Raw genomic sequence first — 23387 nt, 5'->3', positions numbered from 1 at the left:
ACTATTTGCGCTAACAAATCTACATCTTTTATAACACCAACAAAAACTTCTCTTAAGAAATATTTTTTTAAATTTAAAAGGGAAAAAATGAGCAAACATTAAAAGATTGCCAAGTTTACAAGTGAACTTTTGGAATTGTGTTAGTCAGATCGTCAAATACATTTACCTTGACTCGAAAACAAACCTGCCTGTGTTTCCTTCACATTGATTTCTTGGTACTTGGTTGCGCAAAATTGTACTTTAGATGTAAGAGATGTAATCCTTGGTTTATAAATAAAACTATAAATATAGGAAAATTTTTGCATAAATTGTATTCAATATGATAAATTGATTGGTTGTTTGGAGTGTGTGTGTGTAGTTAGTATTTTGTTTGATACTGTGGGTAAGATCATAAGAACCGGTGGCTACTTTTACACTTGTGTTGTTGACAATTTGTGAAGTATTCCACGTATATATTTGGGCTCTCAATAATCATTATGATCTGCTAAAGGTGTGTTCGCAGGGTTTATACGCGACCTGGAAAAGTCATGGAATCTTTGGTTTATAAATAAAACTATAAATATAGGAAAATTTTTGCATAAATTGTATTCAATATGATAAATTGATTGGTTGTTTGGAGTGTGTAGTTAGTATTTTGTTTGATACTGTGGGTAAGATCATAAGAACCACAATACTCCATACTGCTGCGTTTTTCATCCGGTGGCTACTTTTACACTTGTGTTGTTGACAATTTGTGAAGTATTCCACGTATATACATATTTGTGCTCTCAATATGATCTGCTAAAGGTGTGTTCGCAGGGTTTATACGCGACCTGGAAAAGTCATGGAATCCGAAAATCGGCCAAAAAGGCATGGAAAATCTTGAAAATTTAAAGAAAACCTGGAAAAGTCATGGAATTTGCTACCCGGTCAAAAATTAAAAATGTTCAAATTGAATATCAAGTTTTTCCGAAAAACGGCCTGAGGCGCATTCCCATTCCCCCCTCATATTCCTTGACGTTCCGTATATTGCATATTTTATTTAAATGAAGGGGTAATCTTACTGATTTTAAAGTACCTCCGCCCCCTAATTTTCTGGATAGCTCCTGGAAATTTTCTGGAAAAGTCATGGAATTTTAATCTTGAAAATTTAAAGAAAACCTGGAAAAGTCATGGAATTTGCTACCCGGTCAAAAATTAAAAATGTTCAAATTGAATATCAAGTTAATCTTACTGATTTTAAAGTACCTCCGCCCCCTAATTTTCTGGATAGCTTCTGGAAAAGTCATGGAATTTCATTCCGGGAAAAGCTTATAAACCCTGGTTCGCCATTGCTAAATTGTACGAAGCGAAAGTGAGTTAGGTAGGTCCCTAAACATCCACAGACAAACAAATATGCAAAAAATAGACCACAGAGCAAATAATTAATAAAATAAATAGAACATAAATAATGCATTGCCTTGTCTGGGGTTTGTGCTTGTCATATCATAAATTAATAACTAGTTGGACTAGTTTGTTCACTCCAGCACAGGATCTGGGTTATGAATTTGAATAAAAGTCACAGTGAATGTCAGAATGTCACTTTGCAAGAGACACAAATAGGACTTTATTCTTTTTAGGACAATCAGTCAGTTTTCCATTTTTGAATCAGAATGAGTCGAATTTGCAGTCTCTTTAGTTTTGCATTAAAAACTAGAGGATATTTTCTAGTCATCCTAGTGAGACAAACTTGCCCTTTATTTATTCATATGTTATTGGGTGTCCTCGTAAACCTTATGGTTCTTCATTAGCAGAACTCGGATAAACCCATATTGTGTCCACGATTTGAAATAATTTTATCCTTGTTAGTTCTGTAAATGTAATAGAAAGTAGTGTGATGTTCACCAAATTTTCCTTCTTCTTTTTAACATCCTTTATATTGAGCACAGTTTGCCATAAAAGCCCAACGCGTGATGTAGGAGTGTGGCATAACGTTATCAGAGAAGATAACAGACCTGTTACATCATGATCCCATGTGATACCCGCTTACACTGTAACAATTTGAATCACATGGGAGAAAGAAAAGTGGAAAACACGTGGTTAATTATTCTGGATAGGTATCCCCATTAAATAATCACCTGAATCAATATTTGTACAGTTAAACTAACAGCTGTTCAATATTGAATCCTAACCAATAATTCTATTGCAGTCCTACTTTCACTTTGCCAAAATCTACAAACCAACAAGCAAGGTACCATAAAGTACCAGGAGATTCGCAACATGGCTGCACACTTTCCATTCATTTAGCCTGTACAAGTTCTCAATGTAGCACAGTTGTCTAAACAAAGCACTGGTACTTAATATCTACCAACACCCACACAACCAGTATAAGCAAGGTTGGTGCCAATTTTGAATGCATATTCCTTCTGTTAAAAGGTACAATATTTATATCATTGACTGCTGTTACTATTGAAGAAGTTTTATTTGCTAAAATTCAGAAACAAAAAGGTGGGCCAGTCTAAAACATAACTTGATGTTTGAGTATATCAATCAATGATTAAAGCAATTTGAAGTATGTAATTATGAGACTACTAACAAGACATGTCAATATTGTAAATTAGATGATCTCTAACAGTCTAAAATCTCAATCATGATCAAAGGAGTTGATTGTCATTAAATCCCAAGAGGCACGTTTACAAACATGAGCTGCTAAGAGTCTTGAAACATGATCAGTTTCTTCCTTAAGTGGTACCACTGAGCAAACGCTGGTAGTTGCATCTCTATGTTTGGATTACAAATGAGAACTCTGATATCCATTATGAACAAGATGCAACATTGCAAATTGCACCGCCAAAGTGAAATGACGTCGGTCGTGGGTGAGATTATGATTATGGGTTCCAATTATTTTAGCTTTTACAGTAAAGTACCTCGTAAAGACGCCATGAAAATTTTGATTGATAATATTCTACTTGATTCATAAATTCCTAAGTCTTTCATAGAAGTGCACGGGTTGAATGCTAGTCAAAGCATGGAATATTCTCCTCTTTGATTCAACCACATAATACTTCTTCTTCGCGTGGCTATCCGTTCCTAATAGTGGGCGCCGCGGTCTGTTCGCGGTATCCGCGGTCTGTTCGCGGTATCCGCGGCTTGTTCGCGGGATCCGCGGTCTGTTCGCGGGATCTGCGGTTTGTTCGCGGTATCCGCGGTTTGTTCGCGGTATCCGCGGTTTTTTTCGAGGTATGCGCCGTTTGTTCGCGTTATACGCCAAGCTGTCGAGTTAACTTCAAACAAGACTAGTCATGTCAATCAAGTTTTCATGGTAATTAAGTAATCAAGTATAGCTACTCCACGGCACGCATAAATATTGGAGTTGCGAAGTCGACTGTAAAGTTACTTACCTACTTTTACCAAACAACTAGCTAATTACCTGAATGATCTAGCTGAATTTCTTGGCGATAATAAGCCTGCTCTGTCTAGTTCATATTTCTCTGCATCTAAGGAGCAGTGCAGTTTGCTACCACATTTCAAGCTCTTGTCCTTTAAGCAGATAGTAGGAAACTGACATTATATCAACTCCACCCCTGTATCATATCAAGTTTCAGTCTACACCGTAAGTGAATTCTGTGTCAGACAGGCTATTAACAGTATTTAAATTGCAGTGGAAGCTTATTAATCACTTTTATGTGGTCCTTTGGGCCGGATATTCTTGATTGATTTTTATCGATAACCAAGACCCTCGGGTAGAAGTCAAGCCAGTCGAGCATATATGAAAATAGTAGTCTTGAATAAAATTGCACTTCTAATTGATGAATATAATATGCAAAACAGAGGTCGATAATAATAATAATTGATCTTGTCAGTTCAGGTTCATATTTCTCTGCATCTAAGGAGCAGTGCAGTTTGCTACCACATTTCAAGCTCTTGTCCTTTAAGCAGATAGTAGGAAACTGACAGCTGAAACATTATATCAACTCCACCCCTGTATCATATCAAGTTTCAGTTTACACCGTAAGTGAATTCTGTGTCAGACAGGCTAACAGTATTTAAATTGCAGTGGAAGCTTATCAATCACTTTTATGTGGTCCTTCGGGCCGGATATTCTTGATTGATTTTTATCGATAACGACGATAACCAAGACCCTCGGGTAGAAGTCAAGCCAATCGAGCATATATGAAAATAGTAGTCTTGAATAAAATTGCACTTCTAATTGATGAATATAATATGCAAAACAGAGGTCGATAATAATTGATCTTGTCAGTTCACTGGAATTTTTAAAGTATTGCCTTTTGATAACGGGATGCTTAAATAGTGCAGCTTCTCGTATATCATCTGTAAGCACATAAGTGGATACTTTAGTTAATAGACTACCTACCCTAGTCTTTTAATGGCACTTTTTCATGAAGTCTAGCTATCTATTTCATAGAACTCAACACTCCCTAGAACGCAAAACGCACTTTGACATTTTCAGACCGCCAACCAATTATCCTAACGAGTTACCTAAGTTCTTGTTATTGTTTTTCAATATTTCGCAAGAAGAAGATGTGAGAAAGAGGTAGGGACGAGGGGAAAGTATGTTTGTTTTCATTAGAAATAATTTACTTCAAACGGAACAGAATATGAAATGGGAAGGTTGTTTTTTTCTGTCTCTTGTCTTCTCATACTCGGACTCTTGATGCCTTTACATGGCCAGAGCAACTTGCGAGGGCTTGGAGGCTCTGTGAAACTCTTTACATAAGACTTATAGGCATACCATGGGAGTTTTCATAGCAGGAACTGTTAAATATTGTATCTCATGTTTTAATACATGGCTAGATGCTGATATGATATAATAAATATATAAATAATAATGTACGATATCTGAACAAAGTGATCTTTATCTGGTGTATAATGGATTTCCTTAGCGACCTAGCCCTTTAGGAGCCCTTGTATTTAAAACTAGACGCATTTCCGATTTGTACTCGTTCTTGCTACCAAAAACGGGGATCTTTCATAAAAATGCTTTTAAAAGTATCTCCAATGCCAGTGATTAAAACTTATCAAGACCAAATTACAGGTTATGAGTGAAATATCAATCACACCACCTGAGTCGAGATTACTACGAGTAGGTAGACGGAAGTGTTTTATCCACCAGGTAACGGACAGCTCTTCCCTCAAGAGCGGAAATTTATTTGTTTTCATTAGAAATAATTTACTTCAAACGGAACAGAATATGAAATGGGAAGGTTGTTTTTTTCTGTCTCTTGTCTTCTGTGAATAACATGTACTAGAAAGTACCTAGTTGAATGACAAAGTGTTTGTACTTTCATTTCAAAGTATGTATCTAATTGATGGTAATCTCCATTTTGTTAATTTTCTCCCGACTAAGGTTTTCATTTTATTACATAGTTAGAAGACCCGAATAATTTTGATAAGAAGCTCAATAACCTAGGAATAACGTGTGTTACGATGACTCATTTGTCAATACTTAACTAATTATATGTGGGTGATGCCAATGTATAATTTATTGATAGCAATATTATCAGTCGGCTTATTTCTCTTCATTAGTATCTATTTATCTACTTATTTGCTGTTTATTAGTCATCTGTCGGCAACACGTATGTATTCTAATTAGCTATTACCTATTCGCATCTTCATAATTACGTTTACTTGGGCAATTAATTTTTATCTCTGAATGATGATCAATATTACCCGTACAAGGTTTGAATAGAAAATGACTCAACCTATCTGGAAGTGTGGAAAATTTTAGCGCTGTTCGCTAGGACTCTACCTGTGTAGGATTGTAGACATTTTTTTTTCTTTTTCATAAATTTGGCCTTTGATGTAGACAGTTTTAGAGACAGATTTCTCGCGTTGTTCTCTACAAAGTACAAGGTCAGAGACAAATTCGCACAAATTTGGCACGCAGGTGACGGGTTTAACAATGTCTCCCACTTGTGATCCTTGAACTCTAACAGGGTGATATATCCGAACAGTGCATGTATATTATTTATATTTGATACAAATACGATTCAAAACTTGACTTGAATCGTTTATTCAAACATTATTGACATATTCAAAGTAGGTCTCCCACACCCCTTTTGTCTGAGTTGTGGCTAATGTTTGATTGTCTCTGGTGAGTACTGAATAACTAATGACATGAAGTTGGACAGTTCACATCGTCTCGTCTAAATAGAAACACCTCACCTCAAAAACTTTCCCCAAGTTTAAAGGAAATGTGAAAGTCAACAAATTAAGCTAGAAGGCCAAGCACGGTGAAATTGAAAATTAAACATTTGAAATTAGAAAGGTAATTTTACCTGACCTACAGGCTAAAACAAGGAAAATACAGTACACCTTGGCATAACTTGTACCTGTATCAATAGGACAAACACATCAGGACAAGACATGAAAGGACAGATACAAATGAACAAGACATATAAAATACCCCTCTCATATGGCGGACCTATATCATGTCCATCCCCGAGGGGAGTGAAGGAGAGTAAAGAAAATTGCTTTTTCCTTTCGAAAAGTTTTCAGCTGAAAATATCATGGTCATACCCTGTAGGGCCGGTCAGTATTTTTAGTCACCTGACTTTTCCTGACGTATAAGATTGCACCATGAATTAACTGACTGGTACTTAGTATTATCACAGTACTCAAGTAATAGTAGGTACTCTTGATAGAAGCTCAGTGGTATTAACCAGTGGTACTATCTGAGCTCTCTTCAACTCAGATAAGTTCTAAAGATAGGGTTATAACCGGGTAGGCATGGATCAACTACTTGTCTATTGAATGACCAACATTCAAGACAGTCGAGATACAAGCCAGCCCTGGTTTTGACTCTATGGCTCAACAGTTATTGGCAGTACTTTACTTTGACCGTACTGTCAAAAGCTTTCAAGTATTTTGACCTTTTTTTTTCTCTCTCTCTCTCCAGGGTGTCTTCTTCCTGGGTACCTATGGCACCACTCATAAAATAAAGATGCCAGAGCGCCAGAGATTATTTTGGGAACACGAAGCTCTCCCCCTCTCCGGTCTCTGAGTTGTGGAGCTACCACGTGAACCATAGTCCATGTTTGGAGCTGCAGTTGGGTGGGAGTTGAGGAATTTTACGATTTTTGGAGTGCCCTGGAATAAAGCGTCTGATAATGGGTGGTATGCTAGTAGGTGTCCATATCCATTATCCATCTTACGAGTGGTACCTGTAATGTGTAAAATAGTACCATAATGGCAGAATGGCACAGCATAAAAGGCAGAAAAGAACAATCCATAAGGGAATCCCCGTTATATATTGTGTATATGGATGGTTCTTTTCTGCTTAGCGTTGTCCAATAGTACACTAGGTAACAACTGTTAACATCCGGCACGAGTAGGTACTAACTGCCTTTTTTCGAGTACTAATTCCATTTGTCACCATATAGGTAGTTGCATTCACCTAACGAGCGATAACTGTTTCAATTATTTGTTAACTTCACCGTTCATTGGGCGAATCGTCTGAATGTATTTGGAATAGCTCTTAAAATGCCGATATCAGCAGATATATTTGTTTTTTTTTTTTTTTATGCCCAGTTTTTTTCCAATTGTGACGTCTAGCATGAATTCTGCATTGAGCAAATCTTGGGTGTTAAATTTTCCACAGGTTGTTCGTAGGTGGATAAGCCCGACCTCATTTTAGCACTCCCCCATCCCATTAGTACCGCGTACAAGATATCTCAAATAAATCCTCCGGAGAGAAATTCAATAGTGTCTCCTTTCCCTCTTTCCAAGCTATCTCTGCCCACACACGTTAGAAAAAGATTATTTTTGGAGCTCGAATAAAAGAAAATGCTATCATTTATCTTTTCGTATCAAAACTTTGCTCTTTTCTTGGGTGCTGGGGGGCTAAAAATAGAATTTTCATCATGGGGGCTAGACGTCTAGCATGAATTCTGCATTGAGCAAATCTTGGGTGTTAAATTTTCCACAGGTTGTTCGTAGGTGGATAAGCCCGACCTCATTTCAGCACTCCCCCATCCCATTAGTACCGCGTACAAGATATCTCAAATAAATCCTCCGGAGAGAAATTCAAAAGTGTCTCCTTTCTATAAAGATGGACATGAACACCCACTACAGGAACCTTCTGACGCGTTTTATCCACTGAACAGCCTTCGAACTGTAAAACCAATCTTCATAAAGCGTCTGATAATGGGTGGTATGCTAGTAGGTGTCCATATCCATTATCCATCTTACGAGTGGTACCTGTAATGTGTAAAATAGTCAGAGATGTGCGAACCGCAAAATGGATAAAAGAAAATGCTATCATTTATCTTTTCGTATCAAAACTTTGCTCTTTTCTTGGGTGCTGGGGGGCTAAAAATAGAATTTTCATCAGAACAAGAATAACACGAAAAGAGAGAATATAAAGTATGTCAACAGCACAACATCAACGTCAATATTGGAGAAAACATTATTTTTTATATTTAAGAATCCAAAGCAGTTTTTTTTTATTTCAAATACCTACCCTGTTTACCATTGAAAATGTCAGTTGACACAAGCTACAAGAGAGTTTTTCTGTATCTCTTTGAGACCGATTGTCGAAACAATGAGAAAGTTTACCATCCTTTTCCAATAAAACACTTGGGCTCGGCAGTTTGTCTACAATAATAACCACTTCATAGCTTCATACGAATCACCTAATTACCCCCAAATGAGTCACATGGTCCCCCAAACAATTCAAGTGACAATTTTCCATTCATTGAGACAAATTTACAAACCTCTCTAGAACATCTTTTTTGTCAAGAGGTTAAGATAAAAATTTTAGCTCAATGAGTTCTCTCGTACATTCTCTGATATTATTTGAATCATTAATCAAGTTTATCTTAATCTCCCTGGAGTTGATTAATTTCATACAAATGGCAATATTGTGCTGGTTTTGTGTCGTGGAAAAACACTTGAAATGAGCACAAAAACAAGCGATGCATTTCAAATATAATGGCAAATGGCCTCATCCTCATAATAATTATATGGGGAAACCCGCTTAGTTCCAGTCTAACATGGGTTAGTTTCTAAAGAACTCTTTTTTAAGGGTTCTAACGTCACTGTATAACTCCCAAGGTTTTTATTGACGAGGGTTTACTTCCATTCGATGACAAGTGATAGGGTGTCACAAGTTAGGGTGGAAGAACTCTATTATTGGGTTACTTTCCCTAATTCAGTTCGTTGGAATGGAATGCTCTATTATAGTGTCGAGCTTCCCGATATAGAGTTCAATATTAGATATCCAGAACCCAGTTTGTTTGGGCTTCCAGCACCCTAGTTTTTTTCTCAGTGTGTGCCACCATCTGGTCTGCCCCAGATGAACAACGTATAGCATGTTTTAGAGTTTTCACCTCATTTAGCATACTCTCCTAATGAACACTTAATTGTTCACACTCACACGAAATGGCACTGCTTGCCAAATTTCCTTATTGGTTTCTAACGATTTGCCATTTGTTTTGTCTGGTGTATTGCTTTGTGTTGTGGAAATGTGTTTCATGGGATGACAATGTCGTTGTTTGCGTCACTTGGTAAATTGTCGGAAAATCCCCACATGTGTACGATTTTTTTTCACATTGTTCTCGAGGCAGATGTAGTATCAGCTTTAAGGGAAAATTTTCTTTTGTTATAAGTTAAAAGTAGATTATAGGTAATGATATATGTAGCTATCAAGGGATTTGATAGTAGTTACCGTCAAATTTGGCACATCTAAATATTCTAACTACACTTCTTTTCCTTGTCAATTACCATACAATATCTACATATTCCTTTTCTACATACATTGTACGTCCTCTTCCCTTCTCCCTCCCTTCCTCTTCGTCCCTCTCCCTCCTCCCTTACACTATCTCTATTCATCTCCCTCCTTCCCTCCCCTTATCTAATCTCCATCTTTTCCTCTCCACCTGCTTCCCTTTCTTCCTCCCTCGGCCCTCTCCTCTTCTCCTTCTCTAATTTCTATCTTTTCTTCTCCATCTATCTCCGTTTCTTCCTCCCTCTCTTTCAATTCTTTTTCGAACAAAGTCCCTTGGAAATAGATTGACGAATTGACATTTCCCCAAAGCTCCCTGGCAGTAGATAATTTGAGTATTTGATTGACACATTGGAGCTGCTCTCGTAGAGATAAACGGCTGAAATCTGATCCAGATTATTTGACTCAAGAGCTCTTATCTGCTTTATCAGTGTTATCTCTGGATTTGAGTTGGGTTAGGAATACCCACTTGAAGCGCACAAAGCTGAATAAGCTACTAGATATAATCCATGATTAAAAGTCAGTATCATGCGATTACCCAGACGGTCACCCAGCCTAATTAATACCAACCACGTGCAACGTTGGTTGATAGCCCATTGAAATTGAATGCATCAGACACGCAACGTTAAGTGACGTTGTGGCCATTCGAGTTCCATTGCTCAATAAATTATTTGAATAGAGAAAGTCTAAATAGAAAAGAAAGAGAAAGGGTTAACTAGAAAGAGATGGAAGGAAAGTAGATACTTCGGTCAATTGCCTAATTTTCGCTTTCCATGTTCAGTTACATACATACTTAAGTATCTACAATTCTACATATACCTATGGGCAGTAATAATGATTGCGATTATGAGTAGCGATTACCCTCCATTTTCAACTGAATTATTTGACCATTAAACTAAAATGACCTGGACATTTCTCTCTCTCTCCCCTTCCCTCCCCTTCCCCCCTCTCTCTCTCCCTCCCTCTCTCCCTTTCCTTCCTTTCTCACTCTCACTTAACGAATGGTCGTAAATACTCAAAATACTCAAATATTGTTTTGAATTTCACAATATCAGAAAGCCTTGTGCCAATGCCAGCACGGAATATAACAGCATTATTATTTATTTATCGTACACGCTTGTATGTTTTTCAAAACATACGCTAGACACAGTTTTAAATGGGGATACTGCAGTAGGAAAAAAATGTATGATGTATGTAGCTGGTAAGTTATTTATTAAAGTTGTTTCTAGGAAAATAATATAACTATTTCTAAGATGTTATTCATTATCATTACTGTAGGGGGAAAATATTCAAGTTGTTTCTAGGGAAATAATGCGATTTCTATGTGCAATAATAATGTTTGTCTCGGAAAATTTAAAAGAACATGAAACCAAAGACCCTTTCAGCTTTCAGCAAATACCGAGAGCATAATATTACAATTATTACAGTCTTACACAACAGCCACCATAACAAACCTGATTTTAGGGCCTTGTGTTTTCAAATTTCCCTGTAGCAGGCCTAATTGTTTGCTAAATACATGCATATTTCCTAAATTACCTATTTACCTACCTTTATCAGCAATCTGTTATCAGGTCAGAGATGAGTAGAGGTTATCAAAGTAGGATGAGGTATGTAGGAGAGTTCTCTAATATCAGTGTACCTGTACCTATTTAGTATTCACTTTGTCTTTAATGTTGTACAATGTTCTTTACTCTCTTCCTAAGTTCCTAATTTCCCTCTCCAATCTCCATCTAAATATCTCTGTACAAGAAATACGAGTAGGAGATAAGAAGTGGAGGAGGGGGGAGATGTGAAAGGGAGGGAAGGGAGGAGAGAGATAAGGAGGAAAAGAGAGAGATACCAAGGAATTAAAAGAAATTAATATCTCCTACCCTCTCGTTTCATTATTTGTTATGTACCTCTTTTATTTCCCCGCCTGTCTCTTCCGTGTTCTCCCTATCCCTCCCTCCCTGCATTCCTTATTCATTTTGTCCACATTAGTCCTTAATTTGTGATTTCATATCAATTCTCTCACAGCATGTCAATATTGTCTCAATAATTATTCCCACGTTCATTTAAAGCTCATGTTGCTTCCAGCTTTTGTTCTTATGTGGCTTCTCCTTGATTCTGTCTGATTTCTTTGTGTTTCCTACCCTACGTTGACAAACACTGAAATTTGTGTGGTTAATTATGTACGCCACAAAACACACTTTTCTTGCAGAAAGGGTTTTCCTCCCTCCCCTTATGATTTGCCCCCGCTATCCGCCAGCTGGGTGATGTAGTTACGACCCTATGGCAAGTATGGCATCTTGGCATCCTGGTATGTTCCAGAAATACAGAGAGAGAGAAAGGGAGGAGGTAGAGAGAAAGAAGGGTTCGGAATAGAAGAGTTCTGACTTGTTGACATGTGATGATGAAAAGCGTGTACTCTGTACTCGTGCAACCTTTGCTCCTCTCTCCCTCCCTCTCTCCTTTTTCCTTTTTTTCCTTTCAACCTTTATTTCCATAGATATTACCCCTAGAAATTTTTATTGTCTCGTGATGAGACTTTTATGAGGTCATTTTGGTCGCAATCAGGATAATTCTGTCATTAAATCCCAAGAGGCACGTTTACAAACATGAGCTGCTAAGAGTCTTGAAACATGATCAGTTTCTTCCTTAAGTGGTACCACTAAGCAACCGCTGGTAGTTGCATCTCTATGTTTGGATTACAAATGAGAACTCTGATATCCATTATGAACAAGATATGGATAATTCGTTTTCTCATTATTCCTGATGAGTTGCACGATATTGTCACAAGTTGTCCAGCAGTTCATTATTCATCCATCTCGTGACTTTCCTGACTCGTGTGACTCTCCCTCCATCCCTTCTCCATCCACCTAAATAAAAAAAAAAGTAAAGGAAAAAAACTCATTCTACTGATCCTAATAAAATAAGAAATTCGTGAAAAGTTGGATATTTTGGCACATCCACTAAACATACTCGTAGTTTCGTGTATCTTTCCATATCCTCCTGCTCCACTTTTCTACTTTGCACACTTTTTAGTCACGTGGTACCTTTTGCTGCATGCGAAACACCTTATCACGCTGCCTCAGTTTATCACCGTCATGTGCTGATCTAGAATACATCATTGTCACGTGACGCGCTGACTTGTGTACATCAAAGTTGTGCTGACGTTTGTTGACTTGTTGAAAATTTGGATATTTTGGCACATCCACTAAACATACTCGTAGTTTCGTGTATCTTTCCATATCCTCCTGCTCCACTTTTCTACTTTCCACACTTTTTAGTCACGTGGTACCTTTTGCTGCATGCGAAATACCTTATCACGCTGCCTCAGTTTATCACCGTCATGTGCTGATCTAGAATACATTATTGTCACGTGACGCGCTGACTTGTGTACATCAAAGTTGTGCTGACGTTTGTTGACTTGAATGGAATCCGTTACTCTGCTGCGAAGAAGTTTGAGCTCAGGCTTGAAATCAAAAGAGGAAGGAGGAGGAAAATTGAAAACATTCCCAAAGAATCCGTTACTCTGCTGCGAAGAAGTTTGAGCTCAGGCTTGAAATCAAAAGAGGAAGGAGGAGGAAAATTGAAAACATTCCCAAATAGGTAATGTTTATCCTTATCGAATTGTAGGAGGAAAATAAATATCTTTTTACTGGGAAAATCGGGGATACTATTTATTTATGTATTATTTTTTCTGGGACACTCAGAAATCCATTTTGACTTCTCTGAGAACTAATTACATAAAATGTCACAGTATTAAAAGTAGGTAATAAAATATATTCTTACAAAAAAAAAAAAAGATATAAAATTCAAATTTTGCCAATTTGTGTTGAAATATCAATATCACAAGTAGGCAATATTTATTCGTGCGTTTCCCAGTACCAGCCTGCAATAATTACAATATTCCAGGTATACAGATCTGCCTAACTCCTACCTACAAGAAGTAAATTACTGTATTCCAAGTAATACTGCCTACTACACCCATTCATTCGCCGTATCTGACCTTTCTACTCAGTTACTGCACAATGCACACCTCTTATTAAGTGTGATTTAATGCAGATTTTGCAATCTCTTGCCTAGTGCCCTTGTCTTCCTCAGTACATTGGGTGAGAATAAAGAGTAAGCATTGTGTTCCTTGGCGTTTTAAGAGCAAACATGATGTCTGCACTCCACGAGTGAGTAATTTTAACACTTCACTGCGGAGAGTTTGGTCAATTCGGTAAAGGATGCTTGTGTTGTTAATACTGCCTACTACACCCATTCATTCGCCGTATCTGACCTTTCTACTCAGTTACTGCACAATGCACACCTCTTATTAAGTGTGATTAAATGCAGATTTTGCAATCTCTTGCCTAGTGCCATTGTCTTCCTCAGTACATTGGGCGAGAATAAAGAGTAAGCATTGTGTTCCTTGGCGTTTTAAGAGCAAACATGATGTCTGCACTCCACGAGTGAGTAATTTTAAACACTTCACTGCGGAGAGTTTGGTCAATTCGGTAAAGGATGCTTGTGTTGAGCTCACAATGAAAGCTCTCAAATTTGTGGACAGGTCGAATTTCTTGCTGATTACTACTTAGTACCAATAGAACTGATGACTATTTCTATTTTGTTGTAAGTCTTGAATTCTGGAAACATTATAGGTATCTTTTCCGTTCTGTATCGGCTCTTGAGGTAGTTATTCTCTTCATTATTTTCAGTCAAGCCTCAACTATCGATAGCGTTCGATAGTCAAAACTATCGATAGTTATCGATAGTGCTATCGATAGTTCTCCTCCTCTAGTGATTAGTCGGCTTCTGACTGTCTTACGAGGAGGACCTGTGTTATTTGAGTGAAAAATAATTTCTTTCTTGCTGATTACTACTTAGTACCAATAGAACTGATGACTATTTCTATTTTGTTGTAAGTCTTGAATTCTGGAAACATTATAGGTACCTATCTTTTCCGTTCTGTATCGGCTCTTGAGGTAGTTATTCTCTTCATTATGTTCATCCAGGCACATTATCTCTTGGTGCATTTTTCTGAACCTAGGTAAGCTTTTCTGCCCCATTTTCCAGTCTTGCCACTGCTATTCTGCTACTATCCAATATTTCTTTATATTATTATGCCTTTGTTCTAAGCCTCCTTCACACAGGTCTAGTAGACATTAGACAAGCTTGCATAATTATGGATACAAGTCGACCCGTGTGAATGAGGCTTAATCAGCGCATGCGCAATGAAGGACGCGTATAACGTTCACAATCACAATGGTTGCCATGTACTTTCTTTCTCCCTATCTAAAAACTTGAATTTGTTTAGTAGATACAAATGAACAAGACATATAAAATACCCCTCTCATATGGCGGACCTATATCATGTCCATCCCCGAGGGGAGTGAAGGAGAGTAAGGAAAATTGCTTTTTCCTTTTGAAAAGTTTTCAGCTGAAAATATCATGAGAGAACTATCGATAGTCGGCGCCATCGATAGTTATCGATAGTTTTCAAAAAAACTATCGATAACTATCGATAGTTTTCGATAGTTTTTCAATATCATGGCAGATCACGCTACTCCAGTGGAAAACCCCTAGGGGTAAGAAATCGTGTCCAATTTTCCTGAAGACTAATGTCAGTCATTATGGTTTGGACAGGAAATTAATGAAAATCGGAAATTACCCAGGTATATCTTAGTCTAATGGGCTTTTTGTAATTTACCTATTCTAGAAATAGACAACGCCAGAATAGAGCGTGTGTCAATTTAATAGGTACTTGAGTACTTTTGTTGACACTACATCATACATAATTATGTGATATAAAGCCTTATTTATTCTATGTAAGTAATTATTATTTGCTGTGAATATCGATATTTTCTATAATTTTTGCGCAATGAAGGACGCGTATAACGTTCACAATCACAATGGTTGCCATGTACTTTCTTTCTCCCTATCTAAAAACTTGAATTTGTTTAGTCGGCTTCTGACTGTCTTACGAGGAGGACCTGTGTTATTTGAGTGAAAAATAATTTCTTTTTAAATAGTGTTGAGCGAATAATGAGTGTCTAGATTTTATTCTAATTTAATCCATTTTTAATATAAAGGAAATCTAATTTGTTTTTCGTATAAGGAAAAACCTAGTGCTCTTTTTGTGCATAGGTTCGAGGCGTGTAGTGGTTTTTTTAGTCAATGTAAATTCTCTTTCCTCCTGTTTGGTTCACCGTGTTTCGAATGTGTGTGCCAAATAATTTTACCAAATTTCCTTGCATCACCTCCCTGGTTGTCAAACAAGGGTTGCACTCACTTTTCCCATGGCTTTTCATGGAATGGACGCTCAACGGCATCATCAGATTACAAGAGAGACCTTTCATTTAATCTAGCAAATTTTTCATATAAAAATTCCCATTTGAATTTTCATTTAATTTCTAACCGGAATTTTTGAAAAAGAGGCTAGAACCGTTGGCTGTGATATTATACTAGTCTTCGTTTGGATTTTTTTCTGTAAAATAATAATCCTTTGGTGAAGTGTTTATTTGTGTGAATATTTTACTGAAACCCGAAAAAAATGCCAAATAAAACAGTTACTTTTGGGGGAGTGTTTCACAATAAAAGTGCAACTCTGCCAAATCCAAAATCTCATAAAAATACGCCGGACGTGTTAGAGACTAAAAACGAAAAATCCAATATGATTAAGAAAGGTTTTAACTGTGTAGGCACTTTGAGGAATAGTTTCAAAATGGTGTCCACCAATGGCTCAACTCTAATTAGTATTCGTTTGGTTCGCAGTAAACTTAGAAAACGGGAAGATTCGAACCTGAGTCCTGAGTCTGGGGCACCCACCACAAACCACAACAACAATATTATTCAGCCTGATGTGGTTGTATCAGCCAGTACTACCCCAGTGGAGCCCCCACCATTCCTGTGGTTATACTCAAGCAAGAATAACCTGGCTCCCCCCACTAGCACCACTACATCTTCACAATACACCCTGTATAATAATGATCAGGTAAGAATCCAGCTTCTATCAGTTTGATTATGATCACTTTGAGATTAAAGTTAAACTTGAATTAAGCAATCTGATTGGCTAATCCAAATTGTAGCTTCAAAATCTGCAAATTTCAATATAATATTCAAGTTTTATCTCTAAGTATGGCCCCAATCATTTTTGCATGTTTATTTTGCTTCTCAACTAAGTACATGGTATCATAGTCCTCTTCTGTCTAAATATGGTTAATATGGGATTCTGTTGCAAAAGGAAATTTTGTCACCTGTAAGGCATAACTGCCCTTTGAAGACAACATCCAATATTCAGAAAAGAAAAGTAATGTTACTACAGCACTTGTTTGCATGCTTTTTTTCCATTCAATGCCATCCAACCCCAATAAAAATGCCTATATGACAAAGACTCTCCATTGGATGATCACGTTTGACACAAGTTAACTTTGCATAACCCTGTCTGCGTCTGGATAGGAAAATCTGCAAATTTCAATATAATATTCAAGTTTTATCTCTAAGTATGGCCCCAATCATTTTTGCATGTTTATTTTGCTTCTCAACTACATGGTATCATAGTCCTCTTCTGTCTAAATATGGTTAATATGGGATTCTGTTGCAAAAGGAAATTTTGTCACCTGTCAGGCATAACTGCCCTTTGAAGACAACATCCAATATTCAGAAAAGAAAAGTAATGTTACTACAGCACTTGTTTGCATGCTTTTTTTCCATTCAATGCCATCCAACCCCAATAAAAATGCCTATATGACAAAGACTCTCCATTGGATGATCACGTTTGACACAAGTTAATTTTGCATAACCCTGTCTGCGTCTGGATAGGTATCCCCATTAAATAATCACCTGAATCAATATTTGTACAGTTAAACTAACAGCTGTTCAATATTGAATCCTAACCAATTGTATTGCAGTCCTACTTTCACTTTGCCAAAATCTACAAACCAACAAGCAAGGTACCATAAAGTACCAGGAGATTTGCAACACGGCTGCACACTTTCCATTCATTTAGCCTGTACAAGTTCTCAATGTAGCACAGTTGTCTAAACAAAGCACTGGTAATATCTACCAACACCCACACAACCAGTATAAGCAAGGTTGGTGCCAATTTTGAATACATATTCCTTCTGTTAAAAGGTACAATATTTATATCATTGACTGCTGTTACTATTGAAGAAGTTTTATTTGCTAAAATTCAGAAACAAAAAGGTGGGCCAGTCTAAAACATAACTTGATGTTTGAGTATATCAATCAATGATTAAAGCAATTTGAAGTATGTAATTATGAGACTACTAACAAGACATGTCAATATTGTAAATTAGATGATCTCTAACAGTCTAAAATCTCAATCATGATCAAAGGAGTTGATTGTCATTAAATCCCAAGAGGCACGTTTACAAACATGAGCTGCTAAGAGTCTTGAAACATGATCAGTTTCTTCCTTAAGTGGTACCACTAAGCAACCGCTGGTAGTTGCATCTCTATGTTTGGATTACAAATGAGAACTCTGATATCCATTATGAACAAGATATTATGATACAAGATACATTACGATAGTTCATGAGTTGATGAGAATCTCACTATCAACACTTGTATGATTGTGACAATCATTAGCATTAGTGTTTCTAATGTCGCCTTCTTATTGATTGAATAGACAGAGGTTCTCAAACTTTTCTAGGTATGGATTACATAAAACTTGGAAGAATACTAACCCCAATCAAAGAATATGTCAGAACAACTGCAAAGGGGTTGGCTAATCAGGCATTACTGGTACCTATTGAAAGTACATAACTCATGGCAATTTGTTACTTGATTGTCTCTCAAATACAACATATCTTTAGTCTTCTCTTTTGGTACCCCATCAATACGAGTATTCTCATGGAACCCGTGTCTTTTGCAGAACACATTTTAGGAATCTCCTGAATATAGGGAACGACTGTTTCCACTGACAATCCGCTTCTAGTCACCAAGTTGCTAAGGTTAGGCTGGCTTTGGCCAAGGCCAAGTAGCGTTCTAAGCAGTCAAGGTCAGAAAAGAGACTTGGAACTTTAACTCATACTCGGACTCTTGATGCCTTTACATGGCCAGAGCAACTTGCGAGGGCTTGGAGGCTCTGTGAAACTCTTTACATAAGACTTATAAGCATACCATGGGAGTTTTCATAGCAGGAACTGTGAAATATTGTATCTCATGTTTTAATACATGGTTAAGTGCTGATATGATATATTAAACATATAAACAATAATGTACGATATCTGAACAAAGTGATCTTTATCTGGTGTATAATGGATTTCCTTAGCGGCCTAGCCCTTTAGGAACCCTTGTATTTAAAACTGGACGCATTTCCGACTTGTACTCGTTCTTGCTACCAAAAACGGGGAGCTTTCATATAAATGCTTCTAAAAGTATCTCCAATGCCAGTAATTAAAACTCCAATCAAGACCAAATTACAGGTTATGAGTGAAATATCAATCACACCACCTGAGTCGAGATTACTACGAGTAGATAGACGGAAGTGTTTTATCCACCAGGTAACGGACAGCTCTTCCCTCAAGAGCGGAAATTTGCTCTGCGATCTTGATTGAGTATTATGCAATTTTCAATTACTTCTCTATAGCCTCTCGAGATGCGTCAATTACTCATCAAGTCTCTGCGTCTTTAGAGTAAACAGCTCATCAATTTCTCCCGAGAATTGAGATAAAATATCGGTGATGTAGGTACACATAATTCTCAATCGTATTACCTCACCTGAGATGCACTAGGCAATTTCAAGTAGGTAGTCATTCAGTTATCATAACTGAGATAGGATACAATTTTGTCCAAGACTTCCAAGAGTTTATCGTAGAAAGAACGTCATCCTAGAAAGGTATGGCGTTTTTTGAGTCCGTTCATTAGTGACTTGTATTTATATTACATGAGAATTGAAGAACATGTACTAGAATTAAAATTAAATTGGACAACAAATTTACCTACTCTCCCTCCCTTTCTCTCACACTCATATCTTCTAGATGTCTCTTCCCTTTAAAATTAAATTGGACAACAAATTTACCTACTCTCCCTCCCTTTCTCTCACACTCATATCTTCTAGATGTCTCTTCCCTTTTTTTTTATCTCCCACAGATTTTGACAAAACAAACATCATGACATTTGGGCATTACGATTCAAACACAACTAAACCTACGTTATGTACAGATAAGAATTATCTCTGATACTCGACCGTAATCATACGTGTTCGTTGCAATGGCTTCTGGCAAATAAATTACACAATTATGCAAGATTTACAAAGACACACCTTTGTCAACACCAGATTTTGCCGAGCTTCTTTCTCTTAGAGAGGGAGCAGAAAACACACGCTCATTTTACTTCACTTAAACTCTCACCCACGCTTCCCTGCATCATGGCAATCCCAGACATAATCGCTCAAGTCAGCACATCTCGCCCACACCATCCAGCATCCAGTGACATAAATCAAGGGCAGTGCAATGGGTGTTGGGGTTCGTTTACCAAAAATGAAGGTCTTTGAGGTTCCCATTTAACCCCTGAAATGTTGAGTCCCTAGTTCTGAGCTTTTACTTACTCCTAAAGTAAAGTTAACCAACAAGGTCCTGCGGACACATAGGCAATTAGATTCAGTCAATTTTCATGGATTAGAAAGCAGAAATGGTCTGGACTCTGCGATCTTGATTGAGTATTATGCAATTTTCAATTACTTCTCTATAGCCTCTCGAGATGCGTCAATTACTCATCAAGTATCTGCGTCTTTAGAGTAAACAGCTCATCAATTTCTCCCGAGAATTGAGATAAAATATCGGTGATGTAGGTACATATAATTCTCAATCGTATTACCTCACCTGAGATGCACTAGGAAATTTCAAGTAGGTAGTCATTTAGTTATCATAACTGAGATAGGACACAATTTTGTCCAAGACTTCCAAGAGTTTATCGTAGAAAGAACGTCATCCTAGAAAGGTATGGCGTTTTTTGAGTTCGTTCATCAGTGACTAGTAACTAGATTACGTGAGAATTGAATAACATGAGCAGAAATTGTCTGGAGATCTGGTCCACCTATCAGATATCTACTTAGATCCTCACTTACTCCAAATCGCCCACAGTTCACAGCTATTCTCAGTTGCACAAGCTTTTAGATAATTTTAATCCACTCGTATTTCTTGGATATTTGAAATTCTTCCAATATTTATCTCTTTGAGACCGATTGTCGAAACAATGAGAAAGTTTACCATCCTTTTCCAATAAAACACTTGGGCTCGGCAGTTTGTCTACAATAATAACCACTTCATAGCTTCATACGAATCACCTAATTACCCCCAAATGAGTCACATGGTCCCCCAAACAATTCAAGTGACAATTTTCCATTCATTGAGACAAATTTACAAACCTCTCTAGAACATCTTTTTTGTCAAGAGGTTAAGATAAAAATTTTAGCTCAATGAGTTCTCTCGTACATTCTCTGATATTATTTGAATCATTAATCAAGTTTATCTTAATCTCCCTGGAGTTGATTAATTTCATACAAATGGCAATATTGTGCTGGTTTTGTGTCGTGGAAAAACACTTGAAATGAGCACAAAAACAAGCGATGCATTTCAAATATAATGGCAAATGGCCTCATCCTCATAATAATTATATGGGGAAACCCGCTTAGTTCCAGTCTAACATGGGTTAGTTTCTAAAGAACTCTTTTTTAAGGGTTCTAACGTCACTGTATAACTCCCAAGGTTTTTATTGACGAGGGTTTACTTCCATTCGATGACAAGTGATAGGGCGTCACAAGTTAGGGTGGAAGAACTCTATTATTGGGTTACTTTCCCTAATTCAGTTCGTTGGAATGGAATGCTCGTACAAGAGAGTTTTTCTGTTTCTCTTTGAGACCGATTGTCGAAACAATGAGAAAGTTTACCATCCTTTTCCAATAAAACACTTGGGCTATTATTGGGTTACTTTCCCTTGGGCTAAACACTTGGGCTATTATTGGGCTATTATTATTATTGGGTTACTTTCCCTAATTCAGTTCGTTGGAATCGAATGCTCTATTATAGTGCCGAGCTTCCCGATATATAGAGTTCAATATTAGATATCCAGAACCCAGTTTGTTTGGGCTTCCAGCACCCTAGTTTTTTTCTCAGTGTGTGCCACTGCCACCATCTGGTCTGCCCCAGATGAACAACGTATAGCATGTTTTAGAGTTTTCACCTCATTTAGGTAATTATCCCAGTTATTTCTTCTCACTATTACTATGGAGTGTTAGTACTTAAAGAAATCATCCAAAGGTCTGCCTCTATAATTTACCATATCTGTGGCCTAGACCTTGTAGCCAGGTGTCATTTGAATATCTTGAAACCCATCCTTCTATTATTTGCTTTTCCTCCTCTGCTTAAATCAATATTGTATTGCAGTTGGATTCTGATACTTCTGATAGTAGGACTAGTAGGCACACAAAATTTGCATCATTTTGAATTGTCTAGAATTCAGATTTGTTGTATTTAGCATACTCTCCTAATGAACACTTAATTGTTCACACTCACACGAAATGGCACTGCTTGCCAAATTTCCTTATTGGTTTCTAACGTTTTGCCATTTGTTTTGTCTGGTGTATTGCTTTGTGTTGTGGAAATGTGTTTCATGGGATGACAATGACGTTGTTTGCGTCACTTGGTAAATTGTCGGAAAATCCCCACATGTGTACGATTTTTTTCACATTGTTCTCGAGGCAGATGTAGTATCAGCTTTAAGGGAAAATTTTCTTTTGTTTTAAGTTAAAAGTAGATTATAGGTAATATACGAGTAGGTAATGATATAGCTATCAAGGGATTTGATAGTAGTTACCGTCAAATTTGGCACATCTAAATATTCTAACTACACTTCTTTTGCTTGTCAATTACCATACAATATCTACATATTCCTTTTCTACATACATTGTACGACCTCTTCCCTTCTCCCTCCCTTCCTCTTCGTCCCTCTCTCCCTCCTCCCTTACACTATCTCTATTCATCTCCCTCCTTCCCTCCCCTTATCTAATCTCCATCTTTTCCTCTCCACCTGCTTCCCTTTCTTCTCCTCTTCTCCTTCTCTAATTTCTATCTTTTCTTCTCCATCTATCTCCGTTTCTTCCTCCCTCTCCTTCAATTCTTTTTCGAACAAAGTCCCTTGGAAATAGATTGAAGAATTGACATGCCAAAGCTCCCTGGCAAAGTATAGATAATTTGAGTATTTGATTGACACATTGGAGCTGCTTTCGTAGAGATAAACGGCTGAAATCAGATCCGGATTATTTGACTCAGCTGTTATCTGCTTTATCAGTGTTATCTCTGGATTTGAGTTGGGTTAGGAATACCCACTTGAAGCGCACAAAGCTGCTTTGGAAATCTTAATACTCAATGGGAACTCTTGTTTTGGAGAATTGGAAATATCACAGAGAGGGATCAAGAAGAGAGAACCTTCCAATCTGAAAGCAGAAGAGAGAATGAGCTCTGAAAAAAAATTAGGTCTAAGGAAACCTCCCCTTGACCCCCTACTACCAAAATCACAGTAGGGGGTCAGGGGAAATGTAGGGGAGGTTTCTCCTACATTTTGATCATGTGGGACCTCATTAAATTCCATACCTCGGCTGGGATTGAACCCACGCCCTCCTGTTTACCAGGCGAGCGCCTTGACCACTACACCACCGAGATAGGTTAATAAGCTACTAGATATAATCCATGCT

General features: G+C 37.4%; 1 protein-coding gene and 1 long non-coding RNA gene across 6 annotated transcripts in view; both read left to right on the top strand.

Annotated features, from left to right (window-relative positions):
- The window catches only part of LOC103505491, a 136513-nt gene that overhangs the window by 73661 nt on the left and 39465 nt on the right, over window positions 1-23387 (top strand). For 3 of the 5 annotated variants that reach the window (XM_008469825.2, XM_008469826.3, XM_026820819.1), the window contains one exon: window positions 16445-16664. In XM_008469825.2, the coding sequence (XP_008468047.2) occupies window positions 16445-16664 (220 nt within the window). Of the gene's footprint in view, window positions 1-15620; window positions 16665-23387 lie in introns of those variants that run through there. The other 2 variants (XM_026820820.1, XM_008469823.3) reach the window with 2 other exon arrangements.
- LOC113465889 lies at window positions 16709-17659 on the top strand. Its single transcript, XR_003390461.1, has 2 exons — window positions 16709-16792; window positions 17161-17659. It is a non-coding gene; the product is annotated as an uncharacterized LOC113465889 (long non-coding RNA).

The sequence above is a fragment of the Diaphorina citri genome, unplaced genomic scaffold, assembly GCF_000475195.1.
Source record: "Diaphorina citri unplaced genomic scaffold, Diaci psyllid genome assembly version 1.1 scaffold178, whole genome shotgun sequence".
Classification (NCBI taxonomy): domain Eukaryota; kingdom Metazoa; phylum Arthropoda; class Insecta; order Hemiptera; family Psyllidae; genus Diaphorina; species Diaphorina citri.
The sequence above is the reverse complement of the archived record's forward strand: the minus strand, read 5'-3'. Positions and strand labels throughout refer to the sequence as shown.